Source organism: Ascidiella aspersa, chromosome 7 (assembly GCF_963924565.1).
Source record: "Ascidiella aspersa chromosome 7, kaAscAspe10.2, whole genome shotgun sequence".
Classification (NCBI taxonomy): domain Eukaryota; kingdom Metazoa; phylum Chordata; class Ascidiacea; order Phlebobranchia; family Ascidiidae; genus Ascidiella; species Ascidiella aspersa.
Genome location: NC_139453.1, coordinates 21,871,088 through 21,894,035, shown reverse-complemented (window position 1 = coordinate 21,894,035; position 22,948 = coordinate 21,871,088). Strand labels below are relative to the sequence as shown.

At 36.1% G+C, this 22,948-nt stretch overlaps 2 protein-coding genes across 2 annotated transcripts; both read left to right on the top strand.

Annotated features, from left to right (window-relative positions):
• The first annotated feature begins 8,914 nt into the window (after positions 1-8,914).
• LOC146138320 (core-binding factor subunit beta-like) lies at positions 8,915-10,462 on the top strand. Its single transcript, XM_083393231.1, has one exon. The coding sequence runs from the start codon at positions 8,968-8,970 to the stop codon at positions 9,493-9,495; it is 528 nt and encodes a 175-aa protein (XP_083249357.1). The 5' UTR covers positions 8,915-8,967; the 3' UTR covers positions 9,496-10,462.
• Positions 10,463-10,473: 11 nt separating this feature from the next.
• Positions 10,474-22,181, top strand: LOC146138319 (STAM-binding protein-like A). Its single transcript, XM_083393230.1, has 11 exons — positions 10,474-10,622; positions 11,732-11,796; positions 14,662-14,830; positions 15,414-15,589; positions 15,859-16,016; positions 16,759-16,882; positions 18,365-18,503; positions 19,456-19,593; positions 20,672-20,785; positions 21,207-21,308; positions 21,416-22,181. The coding sequence occupies exons 1-11, from the start codon at positions 10,491-10,493 to the stop codon at positions 21,479-21,481; spliced, it is 1,383 nt and encodes a 460-aa protein (XP_083249356.1). The 5' UTR covers positions 10,474-10,490; the 3' UTR covers positions 21,482-22,181.
• The last annotated feature ends 767 nt before the right edge of the window (positions 22,182-22,948 follow it).

Sequence of the window (22,948 nt, the reverse complement as noted above, 5' to 3'; positions counted from 1 at the left end):
TTTTCGGGCCGTCACGCTATTTTTTGTTTCAACTTAGTTAATTAGAAGCTTTGTGTATCCATTATCTAACCTAGTCCCTGGTAGTCTTTTTATTGTTGTAGCTATATACAACTGCGATACAGATTAGTGGTGCTTGTACATTTTGTACTTCACATACATTTGCTTTCCCCGAATAAAACTTCTATTTCAGAAGTGGTATAGTCTCGTTTCACATTGAACGATTTTTGTCGTAGAGAGAATAAATAAATATGGTTTGTATGTTAATTAAAAATAACAATTACGGGATCCGTTTTTCTGTAAAAACTAAATCCGTTTTTCTGTTAAAAAAGGTTTTGTGGTTTAATATTCAGGGCAAAATATAAAATGTTAGCTATAAAACATGTCGATTTCGTAAAAGTGTTGTAGCCTATTATACTTTATCTGTCAGCAATATTGTTAACAAAATAAAGCCTAAAACTGTTTTGAAATTTGTTTTGGTAGTATCAGTACTCGTCCGATATACTTATGGGTGATATCAGATCATCCGCTGTTAAATTGTTGCGGAAATTTTCAGCATAACTTGTTTAGCAAATGGGAATTATAGTTACGGGTAAATAGACGCTTGCTCTTAAGACGAACGCCGATGGCTGTTTCACTCGCTTAAACGTTTCTTATAGGTATCTGACTCCAAAAGAGCAGGCCACCAAAATACCTGTCCTTAACTTCTTAGAGTTAGACTCTGTACAGAGTCACTTCACTCAGTTGATATTGCTCGTTGAGTAACCTATATATTCACAAATCTCAGTACACGCGATAAAAGAACGCAGGGATTCTAGCCGCTATATTCAATAAGACCCATAAAGTGGAATGAATTGCCAAACGCCAATAATGCTGTTCGGCTATTGCTCACGAGTCGGTAGACGCGGTCACGCATAGTGACGTCAAATTGAGTAAAGCAGAGTAATGATGGCTACATTGGCCCCACAAGTTGGAAAAATCTGCATTTTATCTAGTTTAATAATATAAATGACACCATTGGGATCTAAACGCCATACTTTATATAGGCCTATCCGGTATCGGAATAAAATGTCAAGCATCGAACATCCCTATTATGACTACGTAAGTTGACACTTCTCTAACTGGTATATAGTTATTTTATAACATATTTGCACCTGTGTGAACTTAACTTTGTTAAGACAGTGCAAGTCGCTTAATAATTGAGAAAAGGTTAAAACGTACCGCGAAAAATCTGTAAAGAGTTTGTTGTAAGTTTAGTATTTACACGCTATATGTTGTGGGTGTTTGCACCACAAGTAACTTGTATTTGAATTAGCTTTGACCGAACACACGTAAACCCATAGAATGTAAAAGACATCAACAAACAACGTTTGTTGAAAAGCTAAGTGATATACATGGTTCTAAAACCTAAGGTGAGAATGAGTAGGCTTTCACGGTCAATCGAAAACCCATGTTTTCACTTGACTTTTTGGGAGAATCTCTCTTGCTCGCCCTATTTACCGTTTGCTCAGTGCGTTGGTTATGTTTGCGTTTGGCCGAATTCATATGAATGACGCATTGATTTAACTTCGTTCATGTAAGCAAACAAGTAAAGCAATACAGTTTTACTCTTGCTGGTATATAGTCAAGCGACTTTGAGCAGTCAAACTGTAATTTTGCTATACCTATGGCCTAAAGAGAAACCTAACTGATTGTGAACTAAAAAAAAGCTTCTATAGTAGCAATACAATTAATCTGTAATAATGAGCCGCTATGAGGAACAAGTTTTAGTTGAGAAACTGCTTAAAACGGACATTAACAACCGTAAGTAGAAGTAATGAACTTCTTGGTATTTTGTTTCGAATCAATCCCTAAATAAATCTATAGCCTAGCCCTAAAAGGTATACATTAAACTGGATATAGTTAATTGAGATTAAAGGATTGTTAATACATTAGGCACATGCGTTTGTCAAAACATCGTTTTTTTTCGTTAAGGATATGTATATGTTTAAGTTATACTTTACAGTAAAAAGTTTTTGATTCTACTTCTAGGTCTGTTAAAATATTTGTTTAAAGGGGCTTTTTAATCTTGCATACTTGTTTGTCATACAGAGATGTACACCTGGAATGCAGTGCTGTCGGCAGTAGCCTTGCTCCTGTTTGTCGTCGGAATCGTGTTTACAATGTAAGTGAGAAAATGACAAGAGTTTGACCAATATAGATGTTTTCTGGCAATATGTTGTTTGGACGTCGGTGGCAACTATCTTTTAACAACATAAAGTATAAACCAATTTAAAGAAACTATTGAAAAAAAAACAAAAACTTATATTGTTTGTAGAGTATATGAGAAAATGTATCGACGACCGAAAGACAAAAAGGCAGATCTCTCCGAATATTCTGACAGCACATCCAATTCCGAAGAATCCATCGCGTAGAACAGGGCTCGGCATCCTACGAACCGCGGGCTGATCTACCGATGTAATTCTTCCGGCCCGCCGCCTCTTTGACAAATTAGAGTCTATATTTGACATACTTTTTGACTATTTTAACTACGTAATTGCGAAAAAAATTCGCGCTTCGCTTGAATGTTCGTTAAACGTCCGGTTTGTTTACGTAGTGATGGTGCCTTTTCAACTAGATCAGCGATTCTTTACCGTTGCGCCGTGGAAGGCTGCCGAGTAAGTGCGTTTCGCAAAATGGGAAAAAGTATTAAAAAATATTGGATATATATTTTTTAACATTTTTCTATTTTCGGCAATGTAATAAAAACTTGCAAAAAATTTACAAGAAATACTACCAGTAAACCAAAAAAAAAATCCGCTCGCTTCGCTCGCCAGGTGCGCCTTGACTTGAAACAGTTCACAAACACTGAGATAGATTAACTTTAAATGTTATCGCGTCCCTCAAAATAGTTTTATTACACTTTTCATCCGCTTTGCGTCAACACATTGTTGCCTCTGTAAATGAAATTAAACACGTTTTAAGTGCAAAAAATATCCTAGGCCTGCCTGATTCACAATACTTCTAACATTTTAATAACACAATTCTTAGTTATCATTTTGTGCGGCCCGCAGAGACCTTTTTAAGTTTGGTTTTGGCCCGCGACTAGAAAAAGGTTGCCGACCCCTGGCGTAGAACGTCAATCTACCTTAATTTGGGTTATTTTTGCACCCTATATTAGTTTTGAATAAAAGCTATGACATTGATAGACTACCTTAACCTTTGTTACGTTTCTAGGCGTTATTGAATGTTTTTTTTACGTTTATTTGTTGTTACTCATTGTCAAGAGTTATTTAGTCTTAATATTAGTAATTTAATAGTCATATACCTGCATTTCTATGAATATTACTAATTACTTGGTTGTTCGCATTCTTAAATTTTCTTCTAATTTATTTTTGTTAGCTATATTGCAATATGTCTTGTCCAAAATAAAACAAAATAAAAACAAGTGTGCGTCTGGTGAGAATGAATAGTGGGCCACTTATTAGGAATTTCGTTATGAGGTACGTGACATCTTTTCAATTGGCCTGACAAATTTGACTGACGATTAAATATTTTGATTTGTTGCTGTTTTACTTAGCCTTATGTAACTTTATTGTGGGTTTTCGCATCTTAATTGTATATAAATGGGAATAAGTTATTAATTCAACGGAATACGCCCTAAATGGCCAAAATAACGCTTGAAACTGCAAGGAGAGGGTATATGTGACAATCGGGGGGAATTGGTCTGGCATCGGCCGTTGTTTTGGCACCGGATTATCTGGCTATGTTTGAGTTTAGTGGTGGGTAAATGTAGTGGATAAAAAATGGAATAGGGTTGAAATTTCTAGGGGAGTTAGGTTTGGGTTTGGGGTTAGGTAAAATGTTGCGTAGGCGTGATTCTGGCCTTAACGTGTTATTCCGGAGTATTTAGGACTTATTCCGATTTATATCCTACGTTATATGACCATAAGGCAGTGATTCTCAACCTTTTTTAGAGCAAGAGCCGCATTTCAAACCTAATGTGTGCAAGGAGCCGCATAAAAAACAACAGTAGGCATATAATTAAAAAATATTAAGAAAGCAACAAGAAAACATGAAATGTACATTACGCTAGCCAGGCTAACTAATTAACACTGTTTGCCATAGCTTGTCGATCAGGACTAAATATATTGTGACGTAACAAATCACAAAATTATTTTAAAGAGCCGGATGGAAGTACCCGGTAACATTAGTACTTCGTACTCGGTATCCTTGCTGATACAATTCATTAATTCTTCATTTCTCTTACTTACTTTGTTGCAATTCTGCTACTTCTAACTAATTTTTCACTCGGTTAGAGAGCCGCAAAATGTACAGTTGAGAGCCGCATGCGGCTCTGAGAGCCGCGGTTGAGAATCACTGCTATAAGGTGTTAGTCCTTTTTCGCAAATGAACGGTAAACGTAGCAATCAGATTGTCGGATAGTTGGTTTTAGGATTAGAACAGTATTGAAATTCGGACTTTTTAGGCCTAATCATAACTAAAACATGTCCTTAGTGCGTGGCAAATAGAAAGCAATCGGTTTATTATTTACAGCAGGGTTTCCCAAACATTTTTGGACCACGGACCACTATTTGTAAATCAGTTTTTTCGCGGACCGCTATACAAAGCAAAAGCTAAATAAAGCTAAATTTTATATATTTACAAAACTGACAACATCAATGGGAAGGATGGAATTGCTTCCCTCTGCTTAAATCATCAATTCACCATAAATTCGAGAAAAAGGACTCGTGTCTAGTTTGTCAAAAAGGCTGCGGGTCGGATAAATTACATTCGCAGGCCGGATCCGGCCCGCGGGCCGTAGTTTGTCGACCCCTGCGGTACAAAGTATATGTGTAACTTTTTCTTGTCATATCGCCACGGACCACCTGTGCAGTCGTCCGCGGACCACCAATGGTCCGCGGACCACAGTTTGGGAAACCCTGATTTACAGTATAGTGCAATGATAATTGAGTAAAACAATTCACTGGCGCGATTTTAGGCAACCATTTCACGCCAATCATCTTTGGCGGAAATGCACTAGAAAGCAAGTCGGGACATGTAGAGTTTTCGGCAATTGGTATATGTTCTTAGGCTAGCCTACTTATGAGGACAAAACATAGTTTCCGCAAAGCATCTCTTGGTCGCGTGTTGCATCAAGCTGTTAAAATACCGCACAAGGTGTTTGATTGAATTGCTTCGTTCGCAGAATTTCCTGCCCGTATTCTTAGTCTTCCGTTGTCAAAGCGTATCGCAACGAATGAATAATCTATATCTGTTTCCTATTGTACACCTATGAGGCTGAATCCCCACCGGTTAGACAAAAACGCTTTAAAGCAGCACTCGTGTTGCCATATAAACCGCTTGTTACGTTTCCAAATCCATATTTCTCCCAAAGTTTCCACTTCATTTGCCTCCACCATGACTACTACTGAATTATATCGCCTAGCTTTGACCAGTTCAAGTTTCGCGCGCTTTGTCGACGCTTTCACACAGGACGCGACAAGTCAGACATGTTTCGTCGCGTCGTGTCTGAAGTCCGGTGGGGATTCAGCCTAAGCTTGCGCATCTATATATATATTTCGAATTAGGTGTTATATTTGCACTATTTGGCATTTTCACAGTATAACAAATTCGTCTACAGAGCAAAGAAATAAAAATCAATATGTTTTCCGTTTCCCGGCAGTGGCGTAGCCAGCCGAAAATTTTTTTTGGGGGGTGGGCCAAAAAGTTGGAATTTTTTTAGTTTAGCTTTTGTCATTGTATTAATAACTGCCGTAACGAACACAAATAACAATGCTAGCAAACCATTTACGTATCTCAATTAAGGTGGATTTTCAACAATCCCCTCATAGGGGTGTCATATATCTCATCCAACCACAATACATTGCTGGAAAATATCCACCATATGTTATTTCGCCTTTTTAATTTGCATTTGGCGGGATTATTAGTTTTAAAATTGGTACTGCGCACGTCAGACTCGGGACTCCATTAGTCCGATTTCAGCAAAATAAATCGATTACGGTACGCCGAGTCTCAAATATGACTCCCGGCTCCACAGACCTGCTATAAAATACGATGTGCTCAATAGGACATGCCTAAAGAAAATAAATGAAATAGGCCTTTCATGTTGTAAATTATGAAAACACACGGTATGTTAGTTAAAGTTTGACGGAAACACAGAATAAGCCCCAAGAGCAACAACATCTAACTCGGAATAAATCAAAAATGTAACGGAAAAAAACCTAAATGGACAAAATTACGCCCAAAATTGTAAAAAAACATGGTATGGGACGATTAAAGGACATATTCTTGGCATCGGCCTTTTGGTGTCGTCGTTTGGGTGCCATAGTGTTTTGGCACAGGATTGTTTGCCTCTGGGGTTAGGCGCGAGTAATGGGTAGAATTAGAATTTGGGTTATGGTAAAAATTATTAGGGGAGTTTGTGTTGAAGTTATGGGTGGGGTTTGGGGTTAAGTAAAAGGTAGCAAAGGCCTTATTCTTGCCATTTAGACCTTCTTCGGACGAATTTTGGTCTTATTTTGATTTAAACGCTATTACGAATATTAGGTATTAGTCCTATTTTGGTCTTAATCCGAACTGTTTTTTATGCCGGAGTTGCTGTTGTTTTAATTGTGGTCTTATGGCGGAAGCCCCACTAGATTGCAATAGTTCCTCTTTCTTTGTTAGCGAAGAGCCAACATCAACCATTGGGACTTCAATCAGGGCTACGAATCCAGTCATATTGCTCAGTGTTTATTCACAGAAAATAGTGACTAGAGTTTATTCTAAAATTATTCGCAAATTCTACAAATAGGCCTAATACAGAATTTTTGTAACATTTTGTCCCCATTTTCTCGCGGTGCACCTGGCCACCTTTCACGGCGCACCAGTGCGCCGCGGCGCACCCGTTGAGAAACGCTGCACTAATGTATATTAAATGTTATATTAACTAAATCGTTTGTGACGTAACAAGGCATGACAATTTAAGGTGTGGCATGCCTGTGATCAAATGTTGTGGTACTGCTCATAAATGCTACAAAACAAATTATTAAGAGTAAAATATTTATAATTTTGGGGGTCCATGGCCCCTCAGGCCCCTCAGGCCCCCCTGGCTACGCCTATGTTTCCCGGCCTACCTTTTGGCCAATGGGAAGAAGAAGCCAATACACCTTCACCAAAAAAAATGAAAGAAAAAAAGCTATCAATATATTTCAACCAAAGTCAAGAAAAAAAGTCACCTGCCAGGATTAAACTAAAAACAAGTAAAAAAGGGATGAAATCGCTCTTGTTAAAAACTATTTTGACACTGGGTGGCAGAAAATAACACACAAACATTTAGACTAGTTTCGTAATTTCAATTTATGAACGGTGATAAATGCGCACGGGATCATCTTTTACCGAGTGTGCAGCAAACGCAATGTCTCGTGACTGTTAATTCGTTGCCGACTTGGATACACTCGTAGAAATCGTTTTTAAAACTAGATTAGCAATATCGGCGCAGCGGCGTTGGTCTCCTATCACAACGCACATTGTTTGGGTTAGGGTGGGATGGTTTATGCCAGAGATGGCGACCCACTGTTTTTTAATAACCCACTTGTATCTCTAGAAATACCGAAATGGTATTAATCATTGCCATAAAAGAAGAAATGTCAAAAAAAACATTTCTTCGTTAGATAGCAGTTTGCACTATACTGTATAAATCAGGGATGCCCAATCTGTGGGTCATGCAAAAGTGTTTTGGGGGTGACAAGTAGGCCTACTTAGATGTAACCTACTTCAAATGCGAACAGAAAGGCAGACAACTAAAAGCATTTTGTTCATGGCTGTAAAACGTAAAGGGTGGCGATTTTTTTTAAGAAAATTAAGAGTTCACAACGCACAGACTAAAAATTCTGAAAACCCTGGTTAAACCATACTGAAAAGCTTTTTACTGAGCTCCCATAATCCCATAAAAAAATGCTGCAACATTTGTTAACTATTTAGCTTCCTAATTTAAGCCAGACAATGACACTTGAAACCATGCAGCAGCAAAATTTGGCGCTCTTTCACTTATGTACGTGAAAAGTCATGCAAAAAACAAAACAAAATAATACAGCATACCACAACGCATTGTTTGGGTTAGGGTGCGGGTTAGCGTTTGGGTGAGGGTGGGTCAAGTAATATTATGTTTATTATTAATAATAACTTGACCCACCCTCAACCAAATGCTAACCCTAACCCAAACAATATGCGTTGTGGTATGCGGTATTTGAAGAAAGTTTTTTTTTTATTAATTTTTACGTACAATAGTGAAAGAGCGCCCAAAATTTAGCATATAATTAATATATGACCCATGTGCATTTTGTACGGATTAAGGTTGTGTTTGTGACCCGCGCAATGAAAGGGTTCGCCATCCCTATTCCCTGGGTTATGCAGTACTATTAAATAATGTAATAAAAAAATCAATAATACAAGACCCACCCATCCCAAAACGCTAACTCTCACCCTAACCCAGATATTGTGTGTTGATTCAATAACTGTGGTGGGATTCTAGACGGCGCCTGATTGCTTATTTATATAATACAGCTTTTTGTATTTTTTTACTTTATTAATGTGGTTTTGATGAATGTCTTCCGTATGGCTAACTGCTCTCCTCAACAATTAAGTTTTTGGATAGTTTTCTATAACATTCTATAGATTGTATGTTTTTTAAAACAAAACTTGTTTTCATGTAGTCATATTTTGTTTTAATATTTGTCTTTCGTCATTAGGGTAATCCTAAATAATTTTCTTGATAATGACTAATTAATTTATTTTCGGATATTTTGGTGATTTTATGGCATTTTTGTTTTTTGTTTATATATTCTTTGAAAACCCCAACAGGTTATAAATACTTTTTACTTAATCTTTTTTTACAAAAATATCATTTTAAAAACATTTATGTTTTGCAGACATCCTAATCACAGTGTTTTTAGCCCGAGTAGATTGGCGGGATTTAAAACGACTAACATGCCGAGGGTAGTTGCTGACCAACGCTCCACATACGAATCAAACGAATTGTTCCGTCGACTTAGCCGTGAAACAGAAATCAAATATACAGGATACAGAGATCGTAATGCAGAGGAGCGACAACTTCATTTCCAGAACAGCTGCCGCAGTGGAAGAGCCGAAATCGCTTTTGTGAGTTCTGGAACTAATTTAACCTTGCAGTTTTATCCGTGGAACGTAGACAACATTCAGGGCATCAGTCCACCCAAGGACTATGTCAACTTCGACCGTGAGCCGGGAAAGGTGTTCTTAAAGGCCCCCTTTATCTTAAATGGAGTTTGTGTATGCTGGAAAGGCTGGATGAATCTGCATCGTCTCGACGGAATGGGTTTCATTGAATATGATGAGGCCCGTGCTCAAATCGAAGCACAGCAAAGTGGCAACATACAGCCATCGATGCAAGGTGTTTCTGGACAGAAACAACTTAAACATTCTTCGTCGGGTGGTGGCAGTAGAAGCCCCATGGATAAGCGACCCAGACTGCATTAGAAAGACAGCACAACCACATTTGCTTTGGATCGCTGTGACCACTGGTGCTCACTAATTCCATGCTTGCATTGTTGCTGTTCAATGTAACACAAATCAAAAAAGGTGCTTGCCGAATTTTAAGCTGTATAGTTATCTTCCTGTTTCCTAAAAAGTTTTCACTTGAATCAAGACCATGTTGGTACTCAAAGCTGTGCATTTTTTATCTATCTAAGAACCTTACAAGTTCCAAATCTGTAGCAATGCTCTACCATCTGTTTCTGTTTTTACCTACTTTTATGGTTTGCCTTTCAAATTCTTCAGACTTAATTTGTAATTTGTTCAGATTATATATCACATTATGTAGGTTGGGTTTACTTTAGTTAGTAAATACCAGCAATGTCATATTAAGGTATTGTATCTTACAGATATGTTTGTAATAATACCTATATCAGTCTAGGTGTATATCATAAAATATATATCACTTTTGAAGTTTGTAGACATTTTAACAGTGTGGTAAATTCATAATAAATTCAACGGTTAGATTAATAAATGTGTCTATAAATTCTGATTAACAACAACCAAATTTTTTAGTTGCTTTATTTAACATCTTCATGTTGTGGGCATTTAAAAAATAAACGCTTTGATACCTTACTAACATATTTAATTAATACATGTAATTCTAAATCTGCAATATTATCAGTATGCCACTGCTTAAGGTGTTATGTTATCTCTCTTTTCTATAGTTTTCTTTGTTAATCATAATTTTTTCGGTTATTCATAGTCTGTTCTTTATTAATGTTTTATCTGGCTACAAATCCAAACAAACAGTTGTTCTGTTTTATCAATTTGTATCATGGCGTCTGTATGCGGATTTAATGTGTCTTGTTTATCAATGTTTATACGTATTTTTGACTGGTGCCATTCTGGATTTTTTTATGTACTGTGTAACAGTAATCATGCTTTGCTTGCTTAAACAGAATATGTTTAGGACTAGGATGTATTAAGGGCCAAGTATCATGTCCATAGCTAACAATTCTGTTGAGCCTGCTACAAGGCTTCGAAACCTTTTCGAAATGGGCCAGATTGATGTAAACAGAAGTGTTCCAATCAGAAGGTACTATCGATCATGTCAAGAAATAATGAGAATGGTTGGTATGAATCCACTTTTTTTCATTTATCTAAACTTTTGTATTTATGTTTACTTATTATTAACAATTTTCCCCAGTATAATCACATGTTTTGTAAAACTATGATAAACTATTAGTCCAAGGAAAAATGTTGTAACTTTTAAAATGAAGAAAATTTCAAATCCATAATAATGTACAACAGCAAATTGTTGAATTAGTAATTTTTATAGATATAGAGGGATATATCGAGTTTTTAACTGATATTTTTACTGTTAAGTTTTTTGCTAAAAACTAAAGTTTTCTATTTTTTAACCTGCAAATTTCTCGTAGCTTTGTACTTTATGTAATTTAGTTTGCAGCAGTTATAGCATCATGCAAAGTTAATATGCAAAACTGGATTTGCGTTGGATTTTATTTTAAATAAATTATTACCATATCCTAGGTATTTATAGAAAAACATTGATATAGGTCAGGGGTAAGCAACCTTTTGTTCGTAGTGTTCCAGTTTATGAATAATGTTAAAATATTAACGACTTGCATGCCAAACATTTTTCTGTGATTTGTTTGGCACTGGCAACCAGGACTGTGGAGTTGGTAAAAAACAAAAAAACAACCCGAGTCCCGAGTCCGGCCAAATGTTCAATCCCGACTCTACAGCCTGTATGTTATCCATTTACGTAACCAAAATATGATGAATATTAAGTAATCCACTCATAGGCATGATGGAAAATATGCCACTATATACTATTCCACGTAAACAATTTACAGTTTGCTGCCTTATCAGTTTCAAAATTTGCATGCGCTCTTCGGGTGGTTTTACCTAGTATTACTCAAATTCTGAGTCCCACTCCGCAGCCCGACTATGATCTGCTAATTTACGGAAGTTCTGACCATAGGCATAGCCAGGGGGCCACACGGGCCATGCCCCTCCAAATTGGTAAATATTGTACTCCTACCAGGGGTTGCCGACCCCTGATATAGGTTATGGATTTGAAAAAACTTAAAAAGATGGGTATTGGCATCAGCTGCATTGAATATTCCAATGTAGCTTACGGCTTAAAATTGTGCTTTCAACCAAAAAAATATGCGTGTTAGTGACAGTAGGCTAACCTTCATTTATACTTTTCCAGGCTGGTATCTATCTTGATGAAAAGAGTTATGAAAACTCCTATGTTCTTTACGCAAAATTTATTATGTAAGTACGTATTGTTTATTATTATAACCTTTCATATGCTTGCATTAGAACATATTCATTTGTTTTTTTTCAACTTAGGGAATTTCCCGTTTTTTCCGTCTGATACATAAAATAGTGATTGTAATGATGTCATAACCGTCATTAACGTCCAGCCAAAGCGAAACTTTAGATGCAAATCGCACACGTGCGTCGTCGACAATCCTGCCAGGCGCCAGCTGCGAAACAGCGTGCAGTTGTTAACTTTAGGCGAGAAACTAAACCAAGGCCGTGAAATATGTGTGATTGATTTTGTATGGGAGTTCGCTAAATTAAAAGCACGTCTCTCGCCAACTGCAATACCAAACAAAGATCATTTTCCCCGGTTTTATTCGATTAGAGCAGGGGTGTCCAACTTCTTCCGTGCCAAAGTTTGTTAAATTTTTTTTCTAATATTAAAAGGTTTATTAGCACATGAAAGCAATATTTACAGAGCGATTGAAGACCCACTACGTAAAACTGAGAAAACAGTATCGGAATCAAGATATTTGTTTTTAAGGTGAAGTATTAAACGGCGCCTTGATGGCCATAACACTGCCATAGCATGATGTAACACAAACTATAAAACGAAGCATATACGCGGGAAACACGAAAAAATTTGCGTATACATATAGTTTAAGTTGGCAAAAAATATAGTTTGACGGGTAGGCTGCTCAGGTCCACATTTGGCATGTGGGTCTGAACCACGCTGAGACTCCCCCCCTAGATACGCCACTGCATTGACTATTTATAAACGACTTCTGTTAAACAATCCCCCAAAAATCGTTGTTTTCTTATGTGCATGGTAGTAAAGTTTGTCAGATGAAAATACAAAAATAGGTACATTCCTCTTGTGGAACACATAATGGCACACGTTAAGCATTAGCATAAAAACTAATTTCTTCCCTCAGCAGATTTCTGTAATGACCCCAAGATATAGTTACTAATACTTGCTTAGCAAAATTTTGTAGTTTGCAAGACTAAGCTAAATTCTGTTGAAATTTTCAACTAAACAACAATTTTAGTAAGCTTAGATTTTATATTTTCTTTGTTTATTTCATTAAGTCAAACAAGGTAAACAAAATTTTATGTCCACCCTGCAATCTCCAATTTTCACAGTTATCTGGCCTGTGTCAGTTTGTCCTTTAGTCGGCATGTTATGAAAAAAGTTTGGTGATCTGTAGTGTATAATCCAAGAAAATGTATTTCAGTTAGACCAGTTGTCGGCAAAGTTTTTTGTTGTGTCCCAAAGCACTCTTTTCAGAGCTGTTGAAGGCCCACTACGAAAACAGTGGCAGATTCAGGATATTTGATTTTGAGATAAAATATTAAATGGCGCCTTGAAAACTTACTATAAAAGTATATAGCGAAAAATTTTGTGTTTAATTTAAGTTGGCAAAAATATAGTTTGACAGGCTCTCAGGACCACATTTGGCATGTGGGTCTAAACCAGTGTTTCTTAAACAGGTGAAGGGTTCACCCCAGGGTGAATAAAATTTGGCAGGGTGAACCAACCAAAAGGGGTGAATAAGGGTGAACCGTCAGAAATGGATGATAGCTTGCGAACAGGGCGGATATTCCGGGTGCTGTTATATATAGACCAGATAGTTTTATCATACCATAAGACAACAGGTTGAATGAAATCTGGAGATAGATGCTAGGGGTGAGCCAAACTAAAAAAGTTTAAGAAAGGCTGGTCTTAACCATGCTGAGACAATATAAAAATCCTTAGCCACACAAACTTTTAAAATAAAGTGCAATAAATGTACAGCCATAACACGGCCCACAACTACATGATAAAACTAAGCTATTCAAAAGTCAGTCGCAGCCAACTTAAAATGGCTCTTTGGGCCACAGTTTGCTGACCACTGAGTTAGACCACAGTTTGCCCTGCCAGCCTCCACAGCTGTAGCTAAAATGCAACTCTTTTTAAAACTGACTGACAATTTATTGCATCGTGCAAGCATATTGATTGCAAAATTTTTTTTATTAGAATATTCTAATACCCATGGGCCATGGTTTGTGTGCAATAGAAGCAATTTTTATGCTTAATCACAGCTTGAATCTTTTTGCACAGCTGTGGTGCTGATGTTTTTAAAGGCATAACAATGTCCAGAAAAAATCTTTGCTTTTATGTCAGGTGGAGAAAGGCGTGTTTGTAATTTGGTTAACCATAAAAAGCAATACAGATGGACCAAAATAAATATCACACTGTTTCTTCCTCACATATAAACATTGTATTTACCTCTGTTGAGCTAGGTTCATTATATGTATATGCTAACATTATTGGGTGTAGGTTCTATTAGATTGTATTATTCCAATGCAGGACTCAAACAAATGCCATCAAACTGTCAAAGTTTCTAAAAAGTGTTGACTTGGCCTTACAAAAATAAATAGAGTATGATCAAGGTTGAATCCCGTAATTTTGTTTGATTGGGCATGGCAAAATGTAAAGGCATTAAAAAGTCTTCAAGCATAAAACATTTTAGGGTAGGATGACAAAAGCCTTGCCCCTTAGACATTATTGAACTGTTTTGAGACGCAGCATTGCATGTTTACGTTGACAAGATTTGTCAAAATGGGAATTTCAGATATTACAAGAGGTTTTATGGCGAGGCGCGCAATTAATTAAAAGAGGAAAGACATTAAACACACGACAATAGGCACTTGACATCCTAAAAAAATCAAAAACAGTTTAAATTTAAAGCCACATAAAATTGTTGTGTCCACATAAAAAAATGCCTGCGGTTTGTGAGCCGTAGTTTGGCCACCTATGCAAAAGACAAAAACTCAGAGCAAGTGTAAACACTTTGAAATATATATTATTTTTACTATAATGATTATTTTTAGATTGTCACTTGAAAAGTTAAAGACGCATCCCCAGTTCAGCAGTGTGCCTGCGGGGGAGAAATCTGCAAACAAAAAAGCTCTTAAAATTGCTTTCAAGCAGGCTGAGCACCTAAAAAAAGTACTAAGAGAAAGATACGAGCAAGAATACAAGTTGTATCAGCAAGAACAGGTACAATACATGATTTATAGATAGACTAATTGATGGAATAGCAATACTAACAGCCAACATTTCAGTGTAACCTATTTGTATGTATATTAGTATCCATAGATGAGCGGTGAGCCAATATATATATATTTGATGTTATTTTCTAGAAAATTATTAAAGTTCTTTCTTAAAAACAAATAGCTTTTTCTAAAACTTTGAAAGTTTTTAAACTTGCTAATATGTCATTTGCTTTTATTTTTGTCTCTTGCTGATTTAATACAGTATTTTGTTTGTTATCTTCAGCATCATGCAAAGCACGCAAAATATGATTTGCATTATTAAGTAGGTTTATTTTTTAATTGATAATTATCAGTTTCGGTAAACAAGTTATGTAGGTTAATCTGAAGTCATAATGCCACATTTGAAAACTGTAGTTTTTTTCTTATGTCTGTTTTGTATGCATCCAATTGTACCAGCATTAAAATATAACAGAGAATGTAAAGTTACAGTAGGGCCTTAAAGGGCCAACCGATAGTCCTTATCAAAGTCTTGACCTGTCTGCATGTTATTGTTGGTTGTTCCTGTGTAACCCTATCTGTTTCTGCAGGAGAAGATTGCAGAGCTAGCAAGACAAGAGGAAGAAAAACGTAAACTTGAAGAAGAAAGGAGGAGAAAAGAACTCAAAGATGCTCAGAAGCTCCTCGAGAAACAACAGATGGATGCCTTTGAGAGGGAGCAGAGGAAAAAGGAGTTAGAAGAAGAACGACTTGCAATCGAAGCACAGTGGGTCATCAGTTATTATTGTGAACACACATATATATAAATCGCATACTAATTTAACTGCATCAATTTTTATGTGTGAGGTTAAAATGATTGCAATATTTTTATTTAAAAACATGAACATTAATGAATTATGACAAGAAGCTTAAACCAGAATTATTGGATTGCTTAGATATGAATCCCCTTAAAATTCCTATAAAAGTAATTGGACATTACTCTGTCATTTCCATGATAAAATGTGCAAGTTTTACTCAACATTATTTTGGATTAAGATTTGCTGAGAAAGTAAAGATATCAGACAGCGGCGGACCTTTGATCCCTACTGATTTTGCACCACCCCCTGTTGCACCCCCTCAACATGACCCTTATTCGCTACCAACGAACTACACCTCTCAGACAACCGTTTTACCAACAGCTCCATCAGTTCCATGTATGTTTAAATATTTTATATTTCTAACATTTGCAAATTTTACCTGGAACAGAGTTGCAAATTTGTAAAGAAGATAGTTATGTGAAATTAATAACGAAGTGTTTTATTAGAAATCCCCAACCTATTTTTAGTTTCTAAATGCATGGATTTGTAAGTTACAGAGCATAAATAGTTTCAAAAAACAGAAAGCTTGAAATAGGTAAAAGTTTGATATAAATGTTTTACATGTCATGTGTGTTACGTTGAAAATATCAATATTAACATTTCCAACTTGATGGAATAATCTAATTTTCCGCTAAATATGTAGGGCAGTGGTTCTCAAACTGGGCTTGTTGGACACCTTTTTTTGATATCTAGTATTTTTATTGATGGAGAAGTTATATCCACCTTTTCATTGAATTTTATTTATTAAAAATCACTTAAATGCTTGTGTATATTAAATAAAAGGTTTACACGACGGGTGAAAAACTTTAAAAAACCCTGGTTTAAAATTTATTGGTTAAAATACTAAATCATATTTATCTGCGGTTATTATGATTTTCTTTGGTCTACAGGTTTTTTTGCCAAACCGGGGCTGAAATATTTAGTAACTAAAATAATTTTCAAGTTTTTTATTCTATTGGTGTATACGAAATATTTTGTTAATGAGGTGTTTTAACGTTATTGATAGTAACCTTGTATAATTCAAAATTCTTATATGTGTAAATTGACTTTTAAACGCTGTTTGTTTTTAACAATTCAGCTCAACCATCATTCGACCGGTCTCTAAAGCCAGTCACCCTTGGATCTCAAGTGACGAATGGCCCAAATAGTATTCCAAGTCAGGTGCAAGACAACAACGACCCCTCGGCACATGCCTTTGCTGCGTAAGTCCCTTTACTTTACACTTTGACCTGTTAAATACGCTTTCCAAGCCCGTCTTTTTGTTGTGCACATAAATTAAATTAGTCATAAGCCGTCGACAGACATAACACACTTCGGGCTACACATATTACATGCTCCAAAATCCCAAACAGATGGCATTTAAGTTAAAACGCTTTTTTATTTTGCTTTTTAAAAAACTTCCAGTCCAAAACTAGATATTATAATTAAAAATTATGAACAAAAATAATGCACTTTGATAGCATAACATTTGGATTTCTATTATGGCAATTTAAGTTCACTTTGGCTATTGTAATGTAAGAAGTATGTTTTAAAGATGTATCGTTCTTTCGCTTTCTTCAATTTGCTAACAATATATTAATTGGTTAAGAATTACTTGTAAATGCGTGTGGCAATATTTTCGTACCAACTTTTCTTACCAGGATATTTAGAACAAATATTTTACTATCACCCGGCGACAACACCAAAATATATATTCAGATTTTTGGAAAGTAAAACGTGGCGCCTGTCGCTCGTTATTTTCGTATACATTTTACCCCGCGCCTTTGAATCTATGGTAAATCAAAATACTGTATTACACATAAATGACCATAAGCCCTTCATTGCATCTACAGATAACCGTCTGCTCGTATATTGTATTCATTGAAGTGAGCGTGAAGACTAAATTGGAAATATTCAGTTTCGCTTATATGCCGATAAGTGGGTTGGTAAAAGCTAGGGATGCTTAAAGCGGGATAAAAGGCTATTCTCGAATCTAGATATCACAATCCTATAGTATCTTTTTTATTAACAATTATTTAACCTTGATATTTTGATGTAGAGGACTAACCTATAACAACAAACCCTTTAGTGACAGAAATTAATCACCAAAACAATTGGCTGACGTATTATGTTTATTCTAATCAAAAAATTGACTTATGAATGGTTAAAATTATAAACCACGGTAATTTTAAGCAGTTGTTTAAACAGTGATTTACTACAGAAAAAACGTGATAAAAAAACAAGGTTGTTGCAAACACGTAATTTTTCCCATATTTTGAGAGCGGGATTCGAATCCCAAAGATCTGATATTCTTCTATGAACATACCCACGTTTATACTTCAAGTGCTATTTTGTATATCGTGACTATGGATGTCCAAAGTAGAATATCGAATCCTTAGTTTCGAATCCAAATTGGATTCCTATCCAATTTTACCGCTTATGTCGGGTAATTCGAACAGGTAATAATTTTTCAAATTACTGTGAAGGGTTGCGCCAAAATGCTCTATGGGGTTACTCGAGGACAACCTTAGGCCAATATTGACCTTTTTAAGGCCAACTTTAGGCCAATACCTGCTTCAAATGACAGTTGTTAAGAATGTTAAGCATTATGAAGGTTATTGTTTTGTTCAATAATACATATGTAAGCAAAGTGTTTTCCATTAGATTGCAGTGTATATTATAAACTCCCGATTTTACGTTGCCAGCTCGCTGACGCACACCAAGAACAAGTACGGCCTGCGCACGATTTTGTCGCCCGCTAACCTGCCCAGGGACTTCATGAAATATGCAAAGGCAAACACCGACCGCAACGTGGAGACCTGCGGCGTGTTGTTTGGCAAGCTGGTGAGTATGTTGATGCGACGCACATTAAGCCGAGTGTTCGTACTCAAGAGATACACTACTCGCATGCGTTATACAGGATGAAAGTCACTGTAATTGTTAGGTTGCGTCTAAAAACCCCATAAACCAAATCTGAGCACGCTTGGTTCAGTATTAACCGTGCTACGTCAATTTGAAAATTCAGATTTGGGCTAAAATTAAAAAATAAAATAAATTATCCTCCCCCTAAAAAAAAAATTTTTCTTCTTTTTTTGCATTGCTTCGCAATTGAATAGCCATAAACCTGTTTTGCAGTAAAAAAGTGAGTAGTCATGGTACAAATGTCACATTTTAACAACATTTGTGTTTTTGTACGAAAAATGGCTTAAATTTTAAAAATAAAGTACATGCAGCACACATGACATCAAATCAATAAAATAGTGCATTTAGTCTTCACACGATTATATCAATTACTTATCTAAAGTTACTTATCTAGCCTTGAAAATAATGAGTCATAATTTAAATTAGAATTAAAATTAGCTACTCTTTTTTCATGCAGAAATGGAAGCCCACTGTATTGTAGCGGTGCTAAGACTACAAAAAAATCAGCTAAAATAGGAAACTTACTTATGGTGTTATCGATTTTATTTGTGATCGTAAAAAATCAAAAAAAATCAAAAGCTGCTTAAAAATTCCGTAACGACTCATGGCAATGCTTTACATTAAATAATAAATGCCCAATATTTGCAAAAATCGATTTTTAGATTGTTCTGTCCCAAAAAACCTATAAAACCTCAATATATTTTTACTTAAAACTTTATTGCTGCACAACTGCGTTCACATTACGAAGACATGAAAAAACGAACGACAAACACTTTACAGTACGGCAACAATTTCCCAAAACGTTGCATTAAATAGCTTATTTTAGCCCTTTGTAGCTTTTATTGGTTATCCGACGTCTTGTCGATTTTCGCAGGCGAACGAGGTTTTCGTCATCACGCACGTGCTGCTTCCCCACCAGACGGGGGCGCCAGATAGCTGCGACACGACGAGGGAGGAAGACATGTGGGACTTCCAGGACCAATACGACGGCATCTGCCTCGGCTGGATTCACGTAAGCAACAGCTCGAAACCTCTTACGAACAGAAAGAGGATGTTGCCACTTGCCAGTAAAACACTTTAAGAGAAAGCCCTGCGCTACCTTTATCATTAGCTTCACGCGTTCAGCTAAAAGTCGTACGCCGGGTTCGTTGCGACTTTAAATCAACTTACAATATAAAAGGGTTTGTCCTTTGAAGCTAGTTGGCTTAGAATTTCGGGGTACGTTGTTTGTTTATTCAACATTGTTGTTGGGTTGTTAAAAAATACCAGTTTTAACTGACTAACAAGGTGACTCAAACAACAGGATTGAAAGTTTGCCAATTGGGAAGTTGTATCTATACGCTCTAAAATGGTTTACTTCTTAGTCAATCTTCTGTTTTCTACTCAATTGTTGGAATAAAAAAAACATTTCTGTGTACATTAGTTACAAGCACAAGAAACTAAATTCCCATACACGAGTAGCAATTCTTTAGCGCTTGACTCTTATAGTGTTGCCCAGTGTTGTAAACAAGTCATTTTAAAACGACTTGATAAGTATTTGTCAAAAAATCACCTCAAGTTAAGTCCCCCTCAATTCATAATTGTAGTAAGTCAATTCGTCGAAGCTCTCGTCATAAAAAGTAAATGATAAATTACTATAATTGGTAAACTAGCTCGATCACGAACAATAACTCAACTAAATAATAACAAGGAACGCAACCTATAGCAAGCAAATTGTTTTATTTCAAAAAATAAGATATATAATCGAATTTTATAAAAAAAAAAAAAAAAAAAATGCCTAATGAAACACCTCGTTTTAACCAAAGTCATTTGTTCGAAAGACTTAAGTCAAGTCAAATCAATTCACTTGCCCAATGGCTTAAGATAAGTCAAGTCGTTTTGTCCAAAAGACTTAAGTCAACTTTAGTCATTTGAAAACAGTGACTTACGTTAAGTGCACTTAACTCAGTCATTGACGTAAGTCATGACAACACAGGACCAACGGTGTTTCCTATAGTATAGGTTTCCAAAATTCCTGTATTTTTTTTAATCCCGGGCTCTCTAAGACCTATTTTTAGGCACAGGAGGTTGCTAATTGTTTTCACGTGCAGACGCACCCGAGCCAAACGGCGTTTCTGTCGAGCGTCGACCTTCACACGCACTACCCCTACCAGTGCCTCATGTCCGAATCCGTCGCCATCGTCTGCTCGGGCAAATTCAACGAGGTGAATAGACCTGTGTTTTAGGTTTTGTAATGCTGTAAAAAAATGCGTTTGTTTCCTTTGCATGTTATACACTGATATATCACAGTTGGAGAGTTGTGGGTTGTTATTCAACAATTAAATTAAACGACGTTCAATATAAACTTAAGGGCAATTTATACTTCATTCGTCTTACAATAAATAAACAAAGTAATCGGACACAAAAATTTATATTCGGCCATCACTGTGAACCCTCATTGTTATCCGACAAATTGAATAAAACAGTTGGGTGACAATTGTTGGAAAGTAATAATGATCCGTTTTTTTCAAGTGCTTATTGCAACTTGACTAAAATTTTTAGCAGCGCTACTTATCGTGTCCAATGGAACAAACATGCAAGTATCATATGAACTAAAAATCAGCTTTTTTGGATTGACGTTCACAGATTGGCTATTTTATGCTCACGCCCAACCACGGAATGGACGTAATCGGAAAATGCAGTCAGCCTGGATTTCACCCCCATAACAAAAATCCGCCGCTTTTTGAGGTAAAAAGTCTTCAAGTCGTTTAAAGTCAATAAAATCCTGCTTGAATTGTCTGAAACTATATTTGCTACCTCGTTAATTTTCTCAACTGGTGTCGCCTTTTTTTCAGAGTTGTGATCATGTGAAGACAACCACCAGCAGTGCGGCACAAATCATTGATTGGAGAAACAAATAGCTTCCTCGACATGTGTGAAGCAAATGGTGGAAAAGGCGGATTGCACGACCCGAAAGTGCAATATTTTTTCTTCAGCTTTTTTTTTATCACAGTCCAAATGCAGTGCTAGCGACGTGCTACCGGGACTTAACAGCTCACGAAACGACAGTTTAAAGCTGAGGAAATCTCCGCCATCTACCTTTTCCAAAACATTCAATTGACACGCGCGCAAGGGGTAGAAGGTATTGGTGCTTGCTCCTCTTAGAATCCTATTTTTTCGTCCCCGTTTAAACGAATTTTCTTGACGGAAACTTATGGAATTCTCCATACAATAACCTTTTTCCACAACTGTATTACAACAATTAAAAGCCGGAGAAGTTTATTGACATGTTTTGAAAGACCTCATTACCCAAATAGTTGAAATTATGTTTAAGTGTTTTTAGTTATTCTGCATGCTAAAATATCTTTATTTTGTGTTTAAGTAAATTGTACATTGTATATCTTCAAACTGCTTTTCGTGACGTTTCCGTAATGTGATTTACTTGACACCTACTCGCACTTACACATCGCGCGTATTGTTGTTTGGTATTGCGCATGTCGTACTCGGGAATCGGGTAGTTTAACGTCGTCTTTCTCGAGTCCCGAGTACGACTCCGCAGCTCCGACTTATTTTGGGGCTTTTGTGTGTAAAATGTCCCGCAACACTATTAAACAATAAAAGTTCAAATAAATATTTCTTGTATTTTCGAATAAATATTTCTTTGTATACTTGTATTGCATATTAAGGAGGGATTCTGGTGTTTTTCGAGATAGCAATTGAACCGTACACCTTAGTTCAGAAATCTGGGCCTCTACGGCATTCAATAACTTGTCCAAAATAACTGTTTAATAGGCTATTTTGCAGTAATTATATTCCTAACCCGGTAAGGTTTTTGATTTAAATATTTTTTTAATTGGGTCCTCTATGGAAGGTATTAAAAACTGTACATTGTGAAGTATTTATAAACGTTAGCAGTAGTATTTATAAACGGTAGTAGCAAGAATTATTTATTATCTAATTATATGGTTAGTGTCGACTGTAAGAATGTGTGTTTAAATTATAATAAAAACTATGAAAAATCTATATATTGCTTCCTAACTGTCGATAGAAACCCGATATTGTCGATATTAATAGTTAAAACAAGAATTTTTTTTTTAATTTCGAAAAGAATATTTTTAGAAAGAAAATTCAGAAGAATATTCTGAAATTTTCATGGTTTTGTTAACGCACTAAAACCCCAATTATGGGCCGAATGATTCAAAGTTGAATCATGCTATGTTCCGAAACATTCATGACCATGCACTCATAGTTTCGTATCAGTAGCGTCAAAGAAAGTCCCGTTTGAAAATTCATTCTGAACTTTTCGGTATAGATCCTTTGCCATGGCAACGTTAAAAAATTGAGTTTATTTGATATTTAAATAAGTTATAAAAACCCACCTTTCGAAT

What these genes read in the sequence shown, in the direction of transcription:
- LOC146138320 (XM_083393231.1), top strand. Translation starts at nt 8,968, where the DNA reads ATGCCGAGGGTAGTTGCTGACCAACGCTCCACATACGAATCAAACGAA.
- LOC146138319 (XM_083393230.1), top strand. Translation starts at nt 10,491, where the DNA reads ATGTCCATAGCTAACAATTCTGTTGAGCCTGCTACAAGGCTTCGAAAC. An exon ending in CTTTACGCAAAATTTATTAT is followed by an intron (nt 11,797 to 14,661) that starts GTAAGTACGTAT and finishes GATTATTTTTAG; the next exon opens with ATTGTCACTTGAAAAGTTAA. An exon ending in GCGTGTTGTTTGGCAAGCTG is followed by an intron (nt 18,504 to 19,455) that starts GTGAGTATGTTG and finishes CGATTTTCGCAG; the next exon opens with GCGAACGAGGTTTTCGTCAT.